This window comes from Lactuca sativa, chromosome 2 (assembly GCF_002870075.4).
Source record: "Lactuca sativa cultivar Salinas chromosome 2, Lsat_Salinas_v11, whole genome shotgun sequence".
Lineage (NCBI taxonomy): Eukaryota > Viridiplantae > Streptophyta > Magnoliopsida > Asterales > Asteraceae > Lactuca > Lactuca sativa.
In genome coordinates this window covers 55545529-55567090 of record NC_056624.2, presented here as the reverse complement: position 1 = coordinate 55567090, position 21562 = coordinate 55545529, and the positions used below count along the sequence as shown (strand labels likewise).

Sequence of the window (21562 nt, the reverse complement as noted above, 5' to 3'; positions counted from 1 at the left end):
AGGGTGAAAAAGTAACTTACTTTTGATAAGTTGATATCCCTTAGAGCAAACACAGCTAAAGCATTGAACAAGACCCTATTTCAAAATTTTATAAATACACAAATCATGATACCTGATATTGGAATACACACTTTGAGACAGGAATTAATACGATTAGATTAACCTGGATACATAGGAAGTAAAGATGGAAGGTGCCAGAACTCCGGGGGCATTGGGTTGGTTCCTTCCCACTCGCACACACCAAGCCAGAACTCCACTTAATCCAACACCAAAATAAGCCTGCATTTAGAAAGCTGCAGGGGTGAGTCACAATTCAAGAATCTGTTAAAATTTGAGGAATAACATGTTCAACCAAAACAATATTAGAAAACAGGGTTAAATGTGAAACATAGCAATGTAATAATTATCAAGGTGCTGGAATACTTGAAATCTAGATTATTTGCTTGTTTGTACATCCAGGCGATTTTATCACGAACATAAGTCATGTTATCAACTTTCTGAAGAAGTATACCAAGACATTTGTAGGAGAAGAATAATCTCAATAAGATAATTTAATTAAAAAAATGTAATGATAATGATAATGAGTTCATAACTGTGAAGTAGTGCAGAATGCTCATCATCATATGTATAAAGCTCATATTGCTTTGCAAAAGCATTTCCAAGAGAAATGACCCAATCAATGTCTTGAACAACATCCAAAGTTTTTGCAAGAAACTGCAAACAAAAAAAGAAACAAATAACAATGACATGAAAAGTAAAATCGCTATCCATATGAATTATAACACATACATTGATTGTCATATCATCCTACGTTTCTTGATAATTAAGGTCTTCTTTAAGGTCTTTAGTGTCACTGACAGCTTTCATTTTTGGAATCTAGAGCTTAACAAAACAATATATAAGTTAGAGTTAGGTCAAAGCATCATAACTAATCCAATTCCAAACACATTAAAAAATAAAAATAAATAAAGATTATTGCAATAGATGCAGGAATCTTGATTCTTGGCCTGCAAACTACATAAAATCAGAAATAAAGACAAAGTGGAGCTTTAATCTTACCTTGAAAACAAACCAAAAATCAAGAATATACCATTCAAACCCAAGCCCAACAAGAATAAGTGACATGAACTCCCAAAATTTTATTGGTTCCATATTCGTTATAAAGTAAGCCTGGAAATTTAAAAAATAATAAAAACTCCATATATTATATTGTCTCAAGTAAAATTGAAAACGTTTATTTAAATTACCTCTCCTGCAGCTCTCTTTGAGGCAGATCCATCTGAAGCTAGAGCTCTTTCAGCACATACATGAGCATGTACAACATTCTCAACATATGTGAAATCATACATGTTTGTTCCATCCCCTATAATAAACTGGTAATCCAAAAATCAACCAAAGAATGTAAAAATTAAAACCAGTTTCAATTAAATAGAGACTCATTAAAAACTTATATAATCGAATTTCAGATTACCTTTGATTTCCCTGCCCTCGCTGCAGCTAAAGATGGAACAAGCAACTTATCACCAGGGCCAAAATATTATTGGATAGTCAGCCTTTGAATATTATTAGTGGTGTTGTAGATGAGATCTTGACACTTTCCCCAATCCACCAGGCCACCACGAAAGAAAAGATTAAGAGAGTGGAAACAAAGTTGAATTAGAAAATACGAAAAAATATCAAAAAGTGGAAAAACAAAGAGAAAAGGGGGGATCTTTATATAAGAACAATCCATTTCATGTTACTTGCTTTGCTTTATATAAAAACAAAGAGAAAAGGGGGGATCTTTATATAAAGCTCCAATGTTTTGCTGAAGGTTTTCAATTTTAGTGGTTCCTGGTATGGGCACAACATCTTTCCCCTGGTGGTGAACCCACGCCAATGCTAGTTGTGATGGGGTGCACCCTTTCTTTACTGCAATCGCACTAACTCGTTCGTACAACATTTTATTATTCTCAAGATTCTCAGGTAGGAACCTTGGTAGATTCTACAAAAAGAGCAAGTATATATATATATATATATATATATATATATATATATATATATATATATATATATGTATATATATAAACACAAGCTCAAACTCAGTTTAATGATTTTATATTATAATTGATAAAGAATCTGATTCAATTTGTTTTATGCAGACCTGACGAAAATCGCCCTCTGCCAAATTCTCAGCCATCTTTGAATCCTTTTATTAGTTTATCAATTCATGATCAAAACAACAAGATTCCAACACTCCACCAATCAGCAGCCTTGTCATGGCCTTTACCAAGAATAATTTCAGGTGACATGTATTCTACTGTTCCGCATAAAGAATTTGATCTTGCATTTTCATCAAACTCTTTTGCTAGCCCAAAATCCGTAAGCAATGCCTAAATAAATAAACTCACATGTTTAATAAAAGAACTGTGTGTGTTTGTGAGAGAGAAAACAAAAAAAAAAGTACATGTCCATCCACATCAAGTAGTATATTTTCAGGCTTAAGATCCCTATGCATTATCCCATTTGCATGAAGGTGAGAAACAGCTGAAACAATCTCTGCAGCATAAATACGTGCCAAATCCTCTCTGAAACAATCATAATCATAAATTCTTAATCAGTTTATTTTATTTTTAAAGTAACAAAAACAAATAAATAAATAAATAAATAAAACTCACCGAAACAGTCCATGATGATATAGCTGGAAAAAAAGATGTCCACCATTCACAAAGTCCAAAACGAGGTAAAGTCGATATTTTGTCTGAAGATTAAAAGAGTGAGCATAGACAGATACAAAAAGGGTAGTTTTGGAATTTAGAAAAAAAAAGTACCTGGAAAGAGTAACGAAGCTGGACAATAAAGGGATGATCAATCTTTGTCAAGATATCTCTCTCTGCTTTCATATACTCAGCATGATTTTTCTCCACAATCTTATCTTTTCTCACAACTTTCATTGCATATATTTCCAAACTATCTCTCTTTCTCACTTGATACACTTTACCAAAAGCCCCTTGCCCCACAACTTTCATGACTTCAAAATCTTCAAGCCCTATGGTTTTCACCTTACAACCATTTTCAGAATCTTCTTCTTCAATCTCTTTATCTATCACATCACTGAAATCCTCCAATGATTCATCCATTTCACATAAGGTTAACTTCCTTAGATTCAACAAGTGGCTTACACATGGCGTGGGACCCACTAAAGAATGTGAACGGCTGTAAATGACCACAGGGTCATCGCTTGGAATTTCAGAATTGCCAGCTGGCAGTGGGAGAGGACCAAATGTATCAGAAAAGTCCAATTCAAGAGTATCTGATGTTTCATTGGGAGGGTTTTTTGGGAATTGGAAATAGTTCTTGGAGGATTTGAATGGCTTGTTTTCAATTAAAGCAGTTAATTGAGAAGAAACCATTGTGGAAATTGGAAAACAGAAAGGAGTGTTTTGTTCGCGTTTGTATTAGTATTACAGACTATGGATGGAAAGATACTAAGATTCGAGCTGATGAAAGGTTTCTACCAATGGCTTTAATTAGAAGGAAGTTCAAGTAAACAATTGGATTTTCAAAGAAATTTGAGAGAATGCTAATTTATGTGTGTGTTGGAATCACCAAAAAAGATTCATGGAAAGCATTAAATCTAAGAAAGAATACGACCTGTGAGGTTCAAGAAAACCCCATCCGTTTACCTTCAATCACCAAAGACCACCACTTCTTCATTCTTCTTCCTTCGATCTGTCCAAACCCCAAAGGTCCTCCGATTTCTACCGATGACGGAGTCTAAGAAGCCAAGGAAGGCTCACCGGGAACCAATAATTTCCTCCTCCTCCTCATGAATAGATCGATCATCCTGATCTACCAGTCGTTACTTTCCCTACTCCATCGGACTAGTTGAGTCCCCTCCCTACATGTAATCTGCGGGCGACAAGGAAGAACAACCAAGGAGACCGCCGGAGCACCTCCCCCCGCCCCCCAAGCTGTGGCAGACAAGAGAAGCGTCGCTGCTTCTCCCTTCTCCTTTTGTCAAATCGATCCCGCACCAGAGGTGCTTCCCCTTTCTCGATTGATTTCCATTATCGAGCCACCATGGCTGCTTGCGTTCCCATCTTCCTTTCTCGATAGATGAACCACGACCACTGGACCAAAACTCCCGCTACCTTCGTCATTCTAATTCCCCTTTTTCGATTTATCTGTGGGGAATAAGAAACAAACAAGAATCAATATTTGGATTCTAATATTGAGACTTGATAGTATAATACTTAATTAGGGCTTTTTCTAAAAATTTCAACATCGAGTGGAGAATAAGAAAACTATTGGCGAGTATTCTCAATAACAGCAGAGAGATGAAGAAGGTGAAATTACAGCAACGATGAAGTAGATGAATGGAAATCAGAAGTCCTTCTTCTTGATTGAGATGATGAAGTCGAGAGATGGAGATGAAATCGTAACCTTCGATCTTTGATTGAGAAGTTGCACAACAGTGTGAGGAGAATGAAAGATGCGTGAAAATGCTTAGGGCAGGGAGGGTAGCGGGCTTTTCTAATTTTTTGGCTTTTCTTTTCCCGCTTGTAACTAAGGAACGCGCGTTCATTAAAATTATAAAGCGACACATATAGAGGGCGCACATTTAAGGTACAACGCCCTCCGTGTTTTTAATTTTTTTTTTCTTTTGACACTAATTTAAAGGCACGCAATAATGCGTGACCTAAATCCTTAAATTTTTTGAAGAGATGACACTTTTTTAATGTCACTCTCATTTGCGTAACATATATTAATGAGTGTCGTAATTTGCGCGTCGTAAAAGGCTATTTTTCTAGTAGTGAGGTGAAATCTCAAAAAAATTTCAACAGGATTCTAAGGGAAGAAATGTTTTGGGTTTTAACAATTTCATAAGAATCACACAAAAATAAAAAATTAGAGATTTCAAGGTACAACCACTTGGGTGAATTCGTTAATTCATTAGTGAAAACAAGAGCAAATTTAATTGTTCACCGTCAATGCATAGTAGGTATTGAATTGTGGGTTTCACTTAGCACGTAGTGGCACGAAGCTAAGATCATAAACACAGAAATTGTGTAACCATAAACCTCAGTGATAAGTTCTGAGAGTCTCAAGGGTTACGTGTATGAAGCGAATAGGATGGAGAAAAATATTGGAGGTGGTGTAAAGAAGCCAAAGTACCTTTGCTGTTAAAATAAGGACCAAGCAGAAAACTGTTATCTCATGTGAAAAGAGAGTAAGGTAGCTCATGATTAGAATAAATATAATAGCCTAATTGGGAAGACAAGGTTTGTATATACCAAGTCAGGAAGGCTTTCTTCAGAATCAGTTGAGGCTTTGGACAACATAGAACAGTATGCTTCTAGGGACACTTAACTATTAAAAAGTGTGAGAACAATACATGCCTCGTTGATCATCCACAAATGGTAAAAACAAACGGAAGTAAAGAAAAATATTTTTGGATTTTATGAAATTTTTGATTCAAATAGAAAAACAAAAATAAAACAAAAATTTTTTTTTTTGGAACCGAACCCGAGATAGACCGAACGCTAGGTTCATTTCGGTTTTAAAAAAAAGAATTGGGAAATAAGTGAGAAATAGTTGAGAAATAAGAGTACAGAAAAGTTTACAACCAAAGAAACTACCTTTAAGTGATAAGTGAAGACAAGTGAATAGGACCGAACCCGAGCGCTCGGTTCAATTCGGTACTTACGTGAACCGAACCTGAAATAGACCAAACGTACGGTTCATTTCGCTTCCAACTGTTAGTTTTGAGAAGTAGTTTTTGGTACTGACTCCGATTCCATCATACCTAGCCCTTGTAGAATTTTATTAAAACTTGCTTCAGGATGAGCTTTGGTGAAGATGTTAGCCAGTTGATCAGTAGTGCGAACAAAATGAATCTCTACGTTTCCGTCTTCTACGTGATCTTTAACGAAGTGATACCTCAATGCAATGTGTTTGGTTTTGGAATGTTGCACGGGGTTATGACAGATCCTAATTGCACTTTCTGAGTCACAATATAGAGGGATCTTTTTCATATTGAGTCCATAATCCCGGAGTTGGCTTTGGATCCAAATCACTTGAGATGTGCAAGAAGCGGCCACAATATATTCTGCTTCGGCTGTAGACAGAGAAACACATATTTTTTTCTTAGATTGCCAGCTTACCAACTTCCCGTCGAGGAATTGACAGCCTCCTATGGTGCTTTTCCTGTCTAAACCAAATCCTCCAAGGTCTGCATCTGAGTAGGCTTGAACAAAGAAACCTGAGTTTGAGGGATACCAGAGACTGAGAGAGGTGGTTCACTTCAGATATCGGAGTATGTTTTTCACTGCTAGCATGTGTGGTTTAGGGGGATTCACTTGAAACCTAGCACAATAGCACACAGAAAACATTATGTCAGGTCTGCTAGCTGTGAGGTACATTAGGGAACCAATCATTTGGCGGTATAGCGTTATGTTGACTGCCGGTTTTTCCAAGGATGGTGTGAGCTTAGTGCCGATCGCCATAGGAACTTTGACTTTTGAATCTCCCATCATGCCGAATTTAGCAAGAAGAGTCTTGGTATATGCTTCCTGGTTGATAAAGATGCCTTCGGGTCCCTGTTTAATGTTTAAACTAAGGAAAAATTTAATCGGACCCATTGAGCTCATTTCAAATTTTGTCTCCATCAGCTTTCTGAATTCAGCTGTTAAGCTAGGATTCGTTGAGCCAAAGATGATATCATTGACATAGATCTGAACTATCATAAGGTGGTTACCTTCCTTTTTACGAAAGAAGGTTGGGTCAACCGAACCTTTTTTGAATTTAGACATCTTTAAAAACTTAGTTAGTGTTTCATACCATGCCCTAGGTGCTTGTTTCAGACCATAAACTGCCTTGTCTAGAATGTAGCAGTGATTTGGATGTTTTTCATTCACAAACCCAGGAGGTTGCTCCACGTAAACCGTTTCTTCAAGTTCCCCATTCAGAAAAGCGCACTTCACATCTATTTGGAAGACCTTGAAGTTCTTGTGTGCAGCATAGGCAAGAAATATTCGAACAGATTCTAGCCTTGCTACCAGAGCAAATGTTTCTTCATAATCAATTCCTTCTTCCGGGCAGTATCCTTTCACCACAAGACGAGCTTTCTTTCGAATCACATTACCCTCCTTATCAATTTTTGTTTCTGAATACCCATTTGAGACCAACGACCAAGGCATCTTTCGGTGTTGGAATGAGACGCCAGACCTTATTTCTTTCAAACTCATTGAGTTCATCTTGCATTGCCTGAACCCAATCAGAATGATCAAGAGCAATATTGACGGTCTTTGGCTCAACTTTGGATACCAAGGAATTATACATACAGAACTCTACTTTGGAGAATTGGGAGGTTTGCTTTGCCTTCACTTGAGATCGGGTTACAACCTTTTCAGACACATTACCCACTATCTGCCATATAGGATGATCTCTGGTCCATTTGGTGGGAGGAGGAAAGTTTGGATCATAGGATGGATCCAATTCAGCATTGACCATTTCTTCCAACTCTGATTGAATATCATCATCATAGAACATATCAGAATTCTCCCCCTTGACAGATGATGAATCATTTGGATCTTCAGGTTGATTTGGACCTTCAGGTGCTACTGAACTTTCAGGTGTAGCCGGGCTTTCAGGTGCTACGGGACTTACGGGTGTTACAAAGTTTGGATTCTCCACCTGAAAATGTGAGTCCTGTTGATTTGAAGAGAATTGATTCTCCCCCTCAACCGAAGTGTCGTGCTGAGGAGGTTCGTTTCGAACTGGTTCTCCTTCTCCCATTTGTTTGGCTGCATCTTCGACAATCTGCTTCAGATGATTGATTTTGTTGTCTTCTGCCTTGGCTTCCGAGAGATTGGCTTTCTCAGGTTCATCGAATAAGTCTACGAACTGATCAAATAAATTAGCAATCGTAGCTGTGACTTGACCTGTTTGAGAGAAAATCTCTCCAATTGCTTCTTCAGTAATCTTTAGTTTCTTGACGTAATTGTCATCGAACGTCACATAATAGGTTTCTTCAATCTTTCTAGAATGTTTATTTAAAACCCTGTATGCCTTTGAAGTAAGAGAATATCCCAGAAAGATTCCTTCGTTAGCTTTAACATCAAACTTGTTGCAATGTTCTTTGGAGTTGAAGATGAAGCACCTTGAACCGAACACATGGAAGAATTTTACATTCGGCTTCCTGTTGTTGATGATCTCATAAGGAGTGAGAGAGAAACGCTTGTTGAGATAAGACCTGTTTTGCATAAAACAAGCTGCAACAATAGCATCAGCCCAGAAATATAAGGGAAGAGAAGCAAAACTTAGCATAGTTCGGGCCGCCTCACACAAGGATCGGTTTCGCCTTTCGACAATACCATTTTGTTGAGGTGTATAAGGGGCTGAGAAGTTATGACTGGTTCCTTTTTCTGCCAAGAAGTCTTCGAATTCTTTGTTCTTGAATTCCAGTCCATTGTCGCTCCTAATGTTTCGAACGACTTTTCTCAGTTGTACTTCGACCTGCTTGATAAACATCTTCAGCTTAGGAGTGGCCTCCGATTTGTGCTTCAGAAAAAATACCCATGTAAAACGTGAGAAATCATCAACAATAACAAGAATATACTTGCTACCACTAATGCTCTCGATTGATGATGGACCACATAAGTCGATGTGAAGCAACTCAAGTGGTTCAACAACTTTTGTGTTTATAATCGATGGGTGACTTTGACGACTCTGTTTCCCCATTTCGCATGCAGCGCACAAGTGTTCCCGATAAAACTTGAGCAATGGAAGACCCCGAACATGACCGCCGGTGACAAGCTTGTTGATGTCTTTGAAGTTGAGATGTGAGAGTCTTGGGTGCCACAACCAACTTTCGTGTGAATGAGCTTTGGACAAAAGACATATGGCTGGATTTCCTTTGATTGGTCTGAGTTTCAGAGGAAACATTTAGCCTTTTTGATCTGATTTGAGAATGACCTTGTTGGACCTCTTCTCTGTAATTTCTGAACCTTCGTCGTCGAATGAAAATTTGAGACCGGTACCTCCCACCAGTTGAGATACACTGATGAGATTATGTTGCAACCCTTCTACATACGCCACCTTTCTTATTGTGAAGTCTCCATTGGTTATCATCCCATAACCCTTTATTGTTCCATAGGATTTGTTACCGAACTTGACATTGCCACCATTTTGAAGTGATCGAAACTCCCTTAGCTCTTCCTTCCTTCCTGTCATGTGACATGAGCAGCCACTTTCAATGTACCATTCTTCGTCAAACTGCTCGTCATTAATAACCTTCAAAAATTAAGCAGATTTAGGAACCCAAAGTTTCTTGGGTCCATGTGAGCCTTTCACAGGAACAGGAATACTAAGAGAAACATCAACAAGATATCTTCGTTTTATTAAGGCTGTTTCATCTTTTCTTTTAATACTAAACACTTTGATTTTATTAGAATTAGTTGTAGGCGTTTTGGATTCAGATTCTGGTGTTTGGACTTTAGCCTGCTTTCGGTCTTACTTAGCTGAAGAAATCTTCCTTTTTTCCTTTCAAATCCCTTGATGATCTTGAATTTTGTGTAGGAACAGAACTGGGCTTAGAAGAAGATTGAGAACGAGTAGAATTAGAGTAAAAGAAATTAGAATGAGAATCTTTCCTGACTCGAGATTCGGAATGACCCTTTCGGTTGTGATCATTTGGGGGACCGAACCTGGACCTTCGGTAGCTGTTTGATGATGAACCGAAGTTGGATTTTTGGGTGTTGTCGGTTGGTGGTCCGAAACTGGGTCTTTTATTGTAACAGCTTGATGGACTGAAATCAGGTCTTTGCTTGTTGTTATTTGACGGACCGAAACTAGCTTTTCAGTTGCTGTTGCTTTCGGGACCGAACCTATCCTCTCGGTTCTGTTCTTCGTGTGGCCCGAAAGTCTTTCTCTGGTTCTTCTGACTTTTGCTTTCTTCTCCCTTTGACTTAGAATCTTTGTCATGGTAAGTGTAGTGAGGATTTTAGGAGCGCCAAAACTGCTTTTGTTCTGAGAGATTTTTCTTGTATCTCAGGTTTCTCTGCTGTTTTTGATTTCTCACCTGTTTCGGTTGTCTGTGGATATTAGCCTTTTGTTTCAGCTTCTTAGCAACCGGTTCACTCTTCATAGATGAGGTTTCACTTGTGGAGGTGACTTCTTCTACTGGAATCTTTTTTGTGCCACTAGTACTTGGTGCGTCAAAGTTGGTATGCTTATTCAGCGGTTTGGGCACATATCTACCTTTGGCCTTTCAGGATGTTTGTTCTGACAGACCAACTGTTCTTCTGCGTTATCTATCGGTACTGACCAGAAAAACTCATCACAACCATCAGCATTATCTTCGTACACTATGGCAGTGAGTTCGGCTATCTGATGTTCGGTTACTCCTGTGACCTTATACACTTGATTGGGAGTAGTTCTAACCTTCTGAAACACAATAACCTTTTCTTTAAGGACTAGGGACTTAGTTTTGGTCAAGCGAGCGAATTCCATAGAATTTTCAGAAATCAAATTTTTGGGGTTTTCGGGTTCGCTTCTGACGAACTCGGAACAGTCAACTTCGTCCTCTACAGAAATTACACTCATATCATCGTCCTCATTAAGTTTAGATTCATTTTCAACATCAATTTTTTTTTCTGAACTCAAATTGGTAGTCAATGAGTCGAATTTTTGTATGGTTTCGGTCCGGAGTTTCAACTTATCATTTTCATCCAAAAGATTTTTAAGCATGTCCTTATGGTCTTTGGACTTTATAAAAGATTCTATTTTGTCCAGACCATACATGTAAGTGGGATTAACATCATTGGAAGATACAACACTTTCACAGTTGTATGCGTCGGCATCGATTTCATCCTCCTTGAACTCAAGGAAGGGAAGAATCATGCGATGTATCTTCTGCCCTATTTCACCATTTAGATGCAGTTGAGTAATGTTTAGCATAAATCCTTTTGGCGATCAAACAAAAAACATTCCTTTGTTTTAACAATTTGAGATTGTCTCTTTGTATATAAATGTTTTCATCCCTAGACTTAATCAGCTCCAACTCCTTCTATTCTATCCACATCCTTCGCTCCTCACTGTTGGATGACACCCTGCTTATTTGGTCAGTCATATTAGAATTTGTGACTCGTGTTTGAGTTAAACAACTATCCAGATTTGAAATTCTTGAATTCAAGTTATTTAATTCCTTTTCATATGATTTTTGTGGAATTTTAAATGAAACAAAAACAGATTGTACCTTCTTGATCAATTCATCAAGTTCACTGATCTACACACTGAGAGGTTTTGCTGTAAAGCATAAGTCCTCTCGCTCCTTGGCCTCTTCATTTCCACCATCAGTGTTGTATCCCCTCATCTGAGATACATCGGTCACCATCAAACATCTTCCATTTATTTCACCACCTTTCGCAACATAAGCCTTTCCATGAGAACGCTTTCTCACTTCATCGTCTTCTGAGTCAGTCGACCACACCTGTACGTCACCGAACTCATCATCATCTACTGAACCCTGCACAATAAGAGCATTCATAGAGGGATTAGTAGTAACTTTCTTCCTTTTTATCTCTTCCAGTCTTTTCAAAAGACTTGATTCTTCATCTTTCTCTGCCATCTTCTTCAGCACGCAATCTTTTGCGTAGTGATTCTTCCCACCACAGTAGAAGCAACTGACACCAGAGTCAGCTTCACCCTTTGCTTCCTTTTTCGATTCCTCAACCTTCGGTTCGTCTTTCACCTTTTCAGAACTATAGCTCCCCTGCCAATTACGATTTTTGTTAGAAGGGAACTTTTTCTTGATGAACCTTCTAGGATTTGACAGCATCATTGCATAGTCTTCGGCTGTCAGATCGTGATCTCCCAGATTTAGATCCTCTTCATCTTCTTCTACACTTTTACCCTTGGATAGAAGCGCCAGAGACCCCAGATTTGAAACCATTCTTTTCTCTTGCAGCACTGTCTTTTCTTGGGATTTCAGAATTCCCACCAGTTTCGCCAGCGAGTACGATTTGAACTGCTCGTGTGCTTTGACCGTTGACACAACAACTCTCCATTTGGATCTTAGACCATTCAGAAAAGTGACCTTCTGTTCAATGAGCTTCCTTTCAATATCATGTTTGATCATCTTGCTGAGAAGATGATTGAAGCGATCAAATGTCTGCGTAACAGACTCATTAGGATTTTGCTTGAACTCTCCAAATTCAGACAGGAGTAGGGTCTGAATTGAGTGCTCAAGATATTCATCTGTGGAATACAGCTCTCGCAGCCGATCCCAGATTTCTTTAGCTGTACTACAGGAACTCACCAATCTAAACGTGTCAGATTGAAGAGCAAATCGAATTAGTCTCAGTGCCTTGATGTTGCACTGAAACTTCCCCTTTTCATCCTGAGCAACATCTTTCACATCTTTCAACAAATCATTATACTCCTTTTGAGTTTTAATAATTCTGGATGTTCCTGAATGAGAAAATGGTCCAGTCACAATAGCTTCCCATATCAGATACCCATTATCTTCAGATCCAATGACGTAGTCTTCAAAGTGGTGCGTCCAAACCTCGTAATCTTGAGTGTAGAGAATTGGAATCTTGGTTGTAGATCCTATACTGTTTGAGATGTTGATAGGATTGGATTGAGAATCGTCCATGCTTGATCGTTTAACCTGTTGTAAGATCAGACTTGTAATACGTAATATTAGGGCAAGATGAATAAATAATGAGATACGTTGATTATGGAGTGACGGCTCAATAAATATCAGTAAATGCAGAATAAACCCTAATCACTTCTTTCACAGAAGAGATGTGTATCAATTACATAGTCTCCTGCTCTGATACCAATTGAAGAGTTAAGAAACTCTTTGATCGTTTAGATCTTTGAACAGATTAATCACAAAAACGATAAACAGTAATATCAAGCACAAGAATGAATCAAAATATGTCGAATGATTCAATAGATTCAAGCCTCAGCAGAGCTCGATAAAGAACTTCCACTGTAGAGGCTGTTAGGGTTACAAAACGATAAAGATAATAATTGACTTCCAAATGCTTACGTACGAAGATGCATGCAAGCACCTATAAATAAAAAACCCTAAATATAACTCTCGGATGGACAGGCCCAATCCGGAGACTATATGGACTAAAGAGCGAGCCCAAGACGCAACACCTTTCAGACCCTACAGCAATAGTTTCTTGTAGCTAGAAATGCTACCTTTTAAGATGTGCTTAGAACATGAAGGAAGGTATAATCTGTTATGAGGAATTTGACTCTAAGAGATCTTACTCTAAGCGTTGCAACATGCGATGATAGGTCATTAGAATATGACACATCGGTCCATTAGAGGAATAAAAGAAATTATCTTAAGTTTGTTAGGAAGAAGAAGCAGTCTCCAGTAAGGATCAAGATTGTGACTTGTTGGTCATAATTTGGAGTCTTACGTGAGATAGGGAGAATGTGCAAGATTGAGCACCGCCTGCATTCAAGGAGTCCAAGAGTTCAATACTCATTCGAATCAACATAGAAGTTATAGTTATTACCTAGGATGAAGAGTTAATGTAGGGAGTCATTATACAAGCCCTGTTTCATTGATCATTCCGGGACGTAATCATCCTAGGGGGGAGATAATTGTAACGCCCATAGATCCAGACTAGTCAATTTAGAGACAATGAGCATCCGAAATGAGTTTTTGATGGAAGATTATTTAGAAGGAGTAATCTTAACCAGGTTGTAGAATATGTCACAAGGGTTCCGTACATATAAAGAATGTCGAAATCCGAGTTATAATGAAGAAGTTATGGCTCGTTGAAGTTTCGCGACAAAATCGACACGACACTATGCTACGTAAATAGTGAATTTACGATAGACGACTTTTTGGCCTTAGTGATTTAAACAAAAGTTGTATTATACATTAAACCAAGAGCGTGCATAAAAACAATGCCCAAATCTAACTTCTTATGAGGAAGTTATGATTTTCTAAGATTTGGCCTAGCAGTGCACGACCTGAAACTCAAATTCTAGATCGAGAGGTTTTTGGCCAACGCGACCTAAATGAGAATTGAATATCTCATTAATAGGAAGTCAACGACAAAAAGATAGACGAAAACAAAGTTTGTATGTAGAAGTTATCTATTTTACATGGACATTTAACAGTGTAGTCACATTGTACTGTTAAATTTAAGATCAGTCAGGAATTAGCCGAAGGAGTCAAAGAAAAGTTGTAGATCTTAGTTTTACCTACGTGTGGATATAAAGAACATCAAAAACAAAGCTCGTATGCGGAAGTTATGGATTTTATAAGTCGGAAGTGTGTTGTCCAAAAATGGGTGACGTGGCACAATCTTGGCCATTGCTTTCTCCCCAAGTCTTGCCACTAGATGCTAACCTGTGGCACCAACTTCAACCATATTTCACCCTATAAATAGAAACTCTCTCAGCCTTATTTTCTTCACACCCTTCCGATTCTATCTTCTCTCTACACTCTCTCTAAACCTCCCAAAAAGTCTGCTAGCGCTCGAAGAAAGCCCTGGAGCGCTCGATGGCTTTGAGAAGAAGAGCTTTCTGCTTAGAAGTTCTGCCCTTGTAGAGCACGGCTTCTAGCCAAACCCCTTCATAGGTAAGATACGCCTACGTAATTTTTAATATAGCTTTTATTTAAATATAGTAACGTTATTCGGACTTTATAATAACTATTTGAGTTATTATTATGGGTTATATAAGTGTCGTTATAATATCTTTTTAACCACTTGCGGTAAGGGAATCCAGTTTGAAGGGCCGCCTTGGTTGTTGGATTTCAAAAGTGCTAGATGCCAAAATGATCCTGCCCTCTGGTGTTTCATGTCTGGCTCCTGTTTGTACATATTGGGTGAAGAGTATTGTTTAACGCTTATATAATAGTAATAATAGCTAGACTATTAACTAGTCTCGTTGAACATTAGACAAAACTATAATGGAAATGATACTAGGTTTTGTCAATGGAAATTTATTTTAAAGTAAACGAAGTGCTGTCTGAGTACTAAGTTACCACCTTTGCAGGTGAGTGCATAGTTACTTTCATCTTACACATGGATATGAAGTATTTTATATAAATGATGTGCTATGTGTGCATATAACCTGTATACTTGCTATCTATGCTGCGTGAACGATTTTGTACATGTTTTAAATAATTTAAACTGTATATGTATTTTAAATCTACGAATATGTTGGGTAAAACATTATAGATGAAGGATGAGAGATGAAAGATGATATGAGTAAGTTAATGGGGATGGGTAATTAGGTTGATTGTGTGATGTTTAAACATAATAATTAAATTATTATGGGTTGAAAACCCTATGTACTCACCAGGTTTCCAAACAAGACCCACTCAAGCTGATTTGTATCACAGGTGTCGATATGAAGTTACATGACACTGAGAGATTCAAGAGATGTGGATCACTAGTGTAAATGAATGTAAGTTCTATCATGTTTTACTGGGAAGCAAATTTCGTAACATTTTTATCAAAAGAAGTTCTCTGATTTTTATAAAGCATAAACAAAATCGGTCTTTTTCTGGCTGTGAAAAGTGGGGATGTCATAGTTGGTATCAGATCATTAGTTTAAGAGAACTAGGAATACGAATTTATTTCTAGAATTAAACTTAGAAAGCTAAGCGATGATAGTGAGGAGTGTGTCTAATAAAATTTAGGTAATACACCTGAATAGACACAAGCACTAGCTAATTTAGGGAAAATGCCAAACATGCTTTTATGTGCTAAATGATTTATGATGCTTTATGATGCTAAATGTATGATCGGATCTACGGTCTGTTGCCGACCAGTTCTAGAAACTTTATGTGTTCAGATTTCTATACTTTTAAATACGGTATTAGAACTGACATTTAATTTTCGGAGTGATGGGGAGGTTTACACGTCGATCGTAAATAAAATCTTTCCTATCTTAATTCTCGACATTTCACACGAAATGCCTAATTTGGTGTATAAGTTCGAAATGGAAAGAACCCAAAGCAGAGATGGACTCGCGAATAGAAACAGGAATCAACCCCAGTGATTGAGCAAATACCTGTTGTGGTAGCTACTCGTCAGCCAATCACTATGGCCGGAGTACAAGCGATGATCAAAATGGTGTTGGATCATCAACTGGAGTAGACCAAACGCTTACTTCAACAGAAATGAGACGAAGCTACAATGCCGATCGTAAACCTGAACTGGTCCCCGATCAACCGGAGAAAGGGAACCACACCTGCCCTGTGAGTCAATCTGGGACTCAAGAATAACGAAGAAATGGCCCGGAGACGGGAAACGACAAAGATGGGAGAATGTATAAGAACTTCTTGAGTGCAAAACCACCGAGTCTCTCAGGAATCCCGAAGCCTGTAGAGATTATGGACTGGATCTCCGAAATGGAGATGGTGTTTGAGAGTTGCAACTATAGCAACAAGCAGAAAACCGTCTTTCCAGTCAGACAACTAAAGAATGGAGTCTTGAGGTGATGGATGTTACTGGAAGATACGATACCCAAAGGAGAAACAAGCAAGATGTCTTGGGAAGATTTCTTGGTGCATCTAAAAATGCAGTATTCCTCTAAGCTGGATCTACCGAGATCAACAACGAGTTTTAGAACCTAAAGAAATGAAGAATGAGCGTTACCGAGTATGCTACAAGTGTTACGGGGAAAGTGAAGCTTGTTCCATACTTAGTTCCAATTGAACTCTCCAAGGTCAACAAGTTTTCCCATGGATTACTAGCGGTCTTTAGTCCAATGGTCAAACAAGCAACCACTTTGAAAGCCGCCATCTGGGCAGCAAAGAATGTTGAGACTCAAATAAGGGAAAAGGGTCTGGAAAAAGCGGAACTTGTTGAGACACAAATGAGGACTTCATATCTAAAGATCGAGTTATGTAGTAGCCATAGTATCGTATGATGTAGCCTGTTAGAGGCATAATCTAGGGTGAACGTGAACACCTATGTAATGGTTTCAAGGAATAATATAAAACCTTCGTTTTGCTAACTGATGTGTTAAGTTGTTATGTGATTTTCTTGTATGATGACTTGGAAAACTACGAGACAATACTTAGGACGAGTATGAGTAGGTGTGAATAGTAGTAGAGGCCTATACTACCATAAGCACAGGACTCACACTTGGATCAGGGAAAGTCACAAGGTTACCAAGAAGCTAGTGGAATGCATTACACCAACTGTAACAAAATGGGGCACACTGCTCGGTTTTGTAAAATTCTAGTCCAACAAAACACACAAGCGGCAAACGCCGGAGCCAGTCAAACCTGCTATGGTTGTGGAGAGGCTGGACACTTCAAGAGTAACTGCCCGAAGGCTAGAAACCCGAAAACTGGTGAAGTGGGCAGAGTGCTGGCGATAGGTCATGAGGAAGCAGTTGCAGATCCAACTGTGGTCACCGGTACGTTTCTCCTCAACAATACATACGCATGCATTCTTTTCGATAGTGGAGCAGATAAAAGCTTCGTAAGCCATCAATTTAAATGCTTGCTTAAAAAAACACAAACACTAAAAGATACATTCACCGTAGACATGGCTAACAGAAAAACAGATGACACTAACGACATTTACACCGGGTGTACCCTCACCTTAAACAATCACTCTTTCCAAATCGACCTTATGTCGGTCACCATAAAAAGTTTTGATGTCATCATTGGCACGGATTGGTTGTGACCTCACCATGCCGAAATCCTATGTCATGAAAAGGTCGTTCGCCTTAATCTGCTAAATGGTGAAACTCTCGTCGTCTATGGCGACAAACCTGGCTCAAACTTTCAGATTGTTTCTTGTGTCAAGGCTCAAAAGTACCTCCACAAGGAGTATCACGCCTTTGCAGCCCATGTCATAGATGAGAAACAAGAAGCGAAAAACATAAAAGACATTCTGGAGGGTCTATAACTTCCCCGACGTATTCCCGGAAGAACTTCCTGGAGTGCCCCCTGCTGGACAAGTCGAATTCTGAATCGACCTAATTCCTGGAGTTACCCCCGTAGCCAAATCGTCATACCGTCTAGACCCAGCCGAGATTCAGGAATTGTCCAGTCAATTGAACGAACTGCTAAGAAAAGGTTTCATTAGACCAAGCTTCTCACCTTGGGGAGCACCGGTGTTGTTCTTTAAGAAGAAGGATGGATCGTTCCGTATGTGCATCGACTACCGTGAATTGAACAAACTCACCAATAAAAACCGGTAGCTTTTGCCTCGAATCGATGGCCTCTTCGACCAGCTACAAGGAGCAAGTTTCTTCTCAAAGATCGACCTTAGATCGGGGTACCATCAATTATGAGTTCAAGAGGAGGATATTCCCAAGACAGCCTTCAGAATGCGCTATGGTCACTACGAGTTTGTAGTGATGCCTTTTGGCTTAACAAACGCACCCGCAACATTTATGGACCTGATGAATTGGGTGTGTCGACCTTACTTAGACAAGTTCGTGATTGTTTTCATCGATGATATACTAGTCTACTCCCGAAGTAAGGAAGAACACAACCAGCATTTACATCAAGTCCTGGATACACTGAGGGAGGAGAAATTGTACGCAAAATTCTCGAAGTGCGAGTTTTGGATTCGAGAAGTGAATTTCCTCGGGCATGTAGTCAGCAAGAAAGGAATATATGTGGACCCTTCAAAGATCAAGGCAATCAAAAGCTGGGCAGCACCAAGAACACCCACGGAGATCCGACAATTTTTAGGACTCGCCATTGACTACCGAAGGTTCATTCAAAAATTCTCCAAAATCGCAAAACCACTCACCACCTTGACTCAAAAGGGGTGACTTTCGTCTAGGGGATAAGCAAGAGGCTGCATTACAAACGCTGAAACGAACTCTATGCAGTGCTCCGATCTTGTCCTTACCGGATGGAACCGAGGACTTTGTGGTTTATTGTGATGCGTCAAACCAAGGTCTAGGACGTGTGTTCATGCAACGAGGAAAGGTCATTGCCTATGCGTCAAGATAGCTGAAAACACAAGAGGTAAACTATACGACGCACGGTATCGAATTAGGAGCAGTAGTTTTCACCCTAAAAATCTGGAGACATTACCTCTATGGCACTAAGTGTACTATCTATAACGATCACAAAAGCCTTCAACATATCCTCTTTCAAAAAGAACTCAACATGAGGCAAAGACGATGGGTGGAATTGCTAAATGATTACAAATGTGAGATTCGTTATCACCCCGAAAAAGCTAACGTGGTTGCGGACGCCTTAAGAATCAAGGAATACTCGGGCCATCGAGTAAAAGTGTTAACCATGACCCTGCATTCACACCTTTCCACGCAAATTAGAGAAGCATAGGAAGAAGCCTTAAAAGCAGAGAACATGGTAGGAGAAGCGTTGAGAGGAATGGAAAAAATTCTTGAAGTCAGGGATGACGGAGTTCGTTGCCTCATGAACCAGATCTAGACCCCAAAATTTGGTGGATTTAGGGACGTTGTCATGAACGAATCTCATAAAACTTGTTACTCAGTGCATCCCGGCTCAGACAAGATGTATTTAGACCTCAAGAAGCTGTATTGGTGGCCGAACATGAAGGCCAAAATAGCTACCTTTGTGGGCAAGTGCCTAACTTGCACCAAGGTTAAGGTGGAGTATCAGAGGCGCTCAGGACTACTTCAGCAACCGGAGATACCCGAGTGGAAGTGGGAGCATATTACAATGGATTTCATTACCAAGTTACCTAAGACAACGGGTGGACTTGACACCATTTGGGTAATCGTCGACAAATTAACCAAATCCGCACACTTCCTACGAATAAAGGAGACAGGCAAAATGGAGAAATTGACAAGGATCTATATTAAAGATATAGTGTGCCTTCACGGAGTACTGATATCCATTATCTTTGATAGAGATAGTCGGTTCACGTCGCGAATCTGGTAGTCACTGGATTTCACAAAAAGGAATTTTATTTAAATATAAAACCACACATAAGTATGATGATTTACTTACATATACTAAGTCTTGGTTCAGTTAAGAATACAACAAACCTTTTAGGAAATATTGGATTTTTTTTAAACAAACTTGTAACGAACTTTAAGGAACAGCATCCATTTTTCATTCACAAATTGCTTATGAACTCACCAACTTTAATGTTGATAGTCTTTCAAAAACAACTCGTATTCTTAGGTATTCAGTAAATCAGGTAACCACAAGATTTGTGAAGGCAAGACGCTAAGGTGCAAATTTCTTTTGAACTATTTTGACATCATGTGTAATTTATTTGGGAACATGTATTTTTGCAACGACGTAACCTTTTAAATTATATTTATGATGGTTGTGTTTACTTTTTCACTATGGTTATTATACTGAGCATGACGTCCTCCGCCCCCGAACGTTTCCGCCGTTCAGGTTTAAGGGTGTGACAGATTCGTATAAGAGTTTTGTTTATAGTGAACTAAGTATATCGAACCACATAAGATATACAAACTATAAATACAACAGGAAAAAAAAAATTCTCTGACGTAACTTTTAAAAATACTTTAAAAATAAATATTCATATTTTTATGAAAGTATTTGTACAATCGCACTCATTAATTCAGTATCATAATTGCAATAACATAAAAGTATCAAGACAAGTTGGGCACCATGATCCAGCTTCGAGGTATGAGGTCATATCTTGGATAAATATAGCCTGATCAACTACATTTAGCCAAGTTATAACCAACATATGCCGAAGAAGAATCATGATGGGCAATAAGTCTTCAACTTACCAAAAACCTTGAGAATCAAACATAAAAATACTATAGGAGTATTTTAACACAAAAATCGTGATAATCACATTATAAATTGCGATAACTAATTTCTTATACCAACATTTCTCGTGATATCCTTCTTATCCCTATTCTCGTATAGGCGCGATGGCAGGATTTCACTTGTCGGGTGATCCCTACTTCCCCAACCAAGGGAATGTCGGTTGCATTGTCAAAGAACCAGAGGAAGATTCCGAAGATGAGCCCATGGAGGATGAAGAACCCATGGAAGAGGAAGAATCCGTAGACGGTGAAGAGGATGAAGACTCAGATGGAACCGACTCAGAACCCAAGGTTTACAACCCACATCCTGCCCCTATCCCTCCGCAACACTTCCAAGACCCGACACCGAATGGGCCGAAACTATACATCAATGGAGCAGAGAGCAAGGTCAACGACCTCCCTATGACATGGAACGGAGTTTCTACGATCTCAGCAGAGGAGGGTCAGCCGACCGAGCCCTCCCTGTCATAATTCACTGTGTCACACGCCACGAATAGAAAACAAGAGTTAACACCCAACATCTCATGGATGTTGGTGCCACCAGCCAAGTCAACTACATTCGTATTTGCCGGTTGGATGATGACCATGATCGAACTCGAGACCGCACTGAGTGTCAAACCCCCGAACCAGACGGCGGAAACGTCCGCGGGCTCGTGTGACTTAAATTGAATATCATCACAATGAATATAGATGAATCATAACATAAACATCACCATGCATCAATATATTACAACTGACATTGTTCACATCAAATACATTGTTTTAACATTACAAATCCATACATAAATTGTTTAATAGTTCTCAAAAACCA

General features: G+C 38.9%; 2 protein-coding genes across 2 annotated transcripts; one reads left to right on the top strand and one right to left on the bottom strand.

Annotated features, from left to right (window-relative positions):
• Positions 1–2213: 2213 nt before the first annotated feature.
• On the bottom strand, positions 2214–3411 carry LOC111907187 (serine/threonine-protein kinase AtPK2/AtPK19-like). Its single transcript, XM_052768067.1, has 4 exons — positions 2811–3411; positions 2658–2740; positions 2447–2567; positions 2214–2372 (listed from the first exon to the last, which is right to left on the bottom strand). The coding sequence occupies exons 1-4, from the start codon at positions 3390–3392 to the stop codon at positions 2214–2216; spliced, it is 945 nt and encodes a 314-aa protein (XP_052624027.1). The 5' UTR covers positions 3393–3411.
• A 13778-nt stretch (positions 3412–17189) lies between these two features.
• Positions 17190–21222, top strand: LOC128132306 (protein AIR2-like). Its single transcript, XM_052768828.1, has 2 exons — positions 17190–17400; positions 20852–21222. Exons 1-2 carry the CDS (start codon positions 17190–17192, stop codon positions 21220–21222), a joined length of 582 nt encoding a protein of 193 aa, XP_052624788.1.
• Positions 21223–21562: the final 340 nt, after the last annotated feature.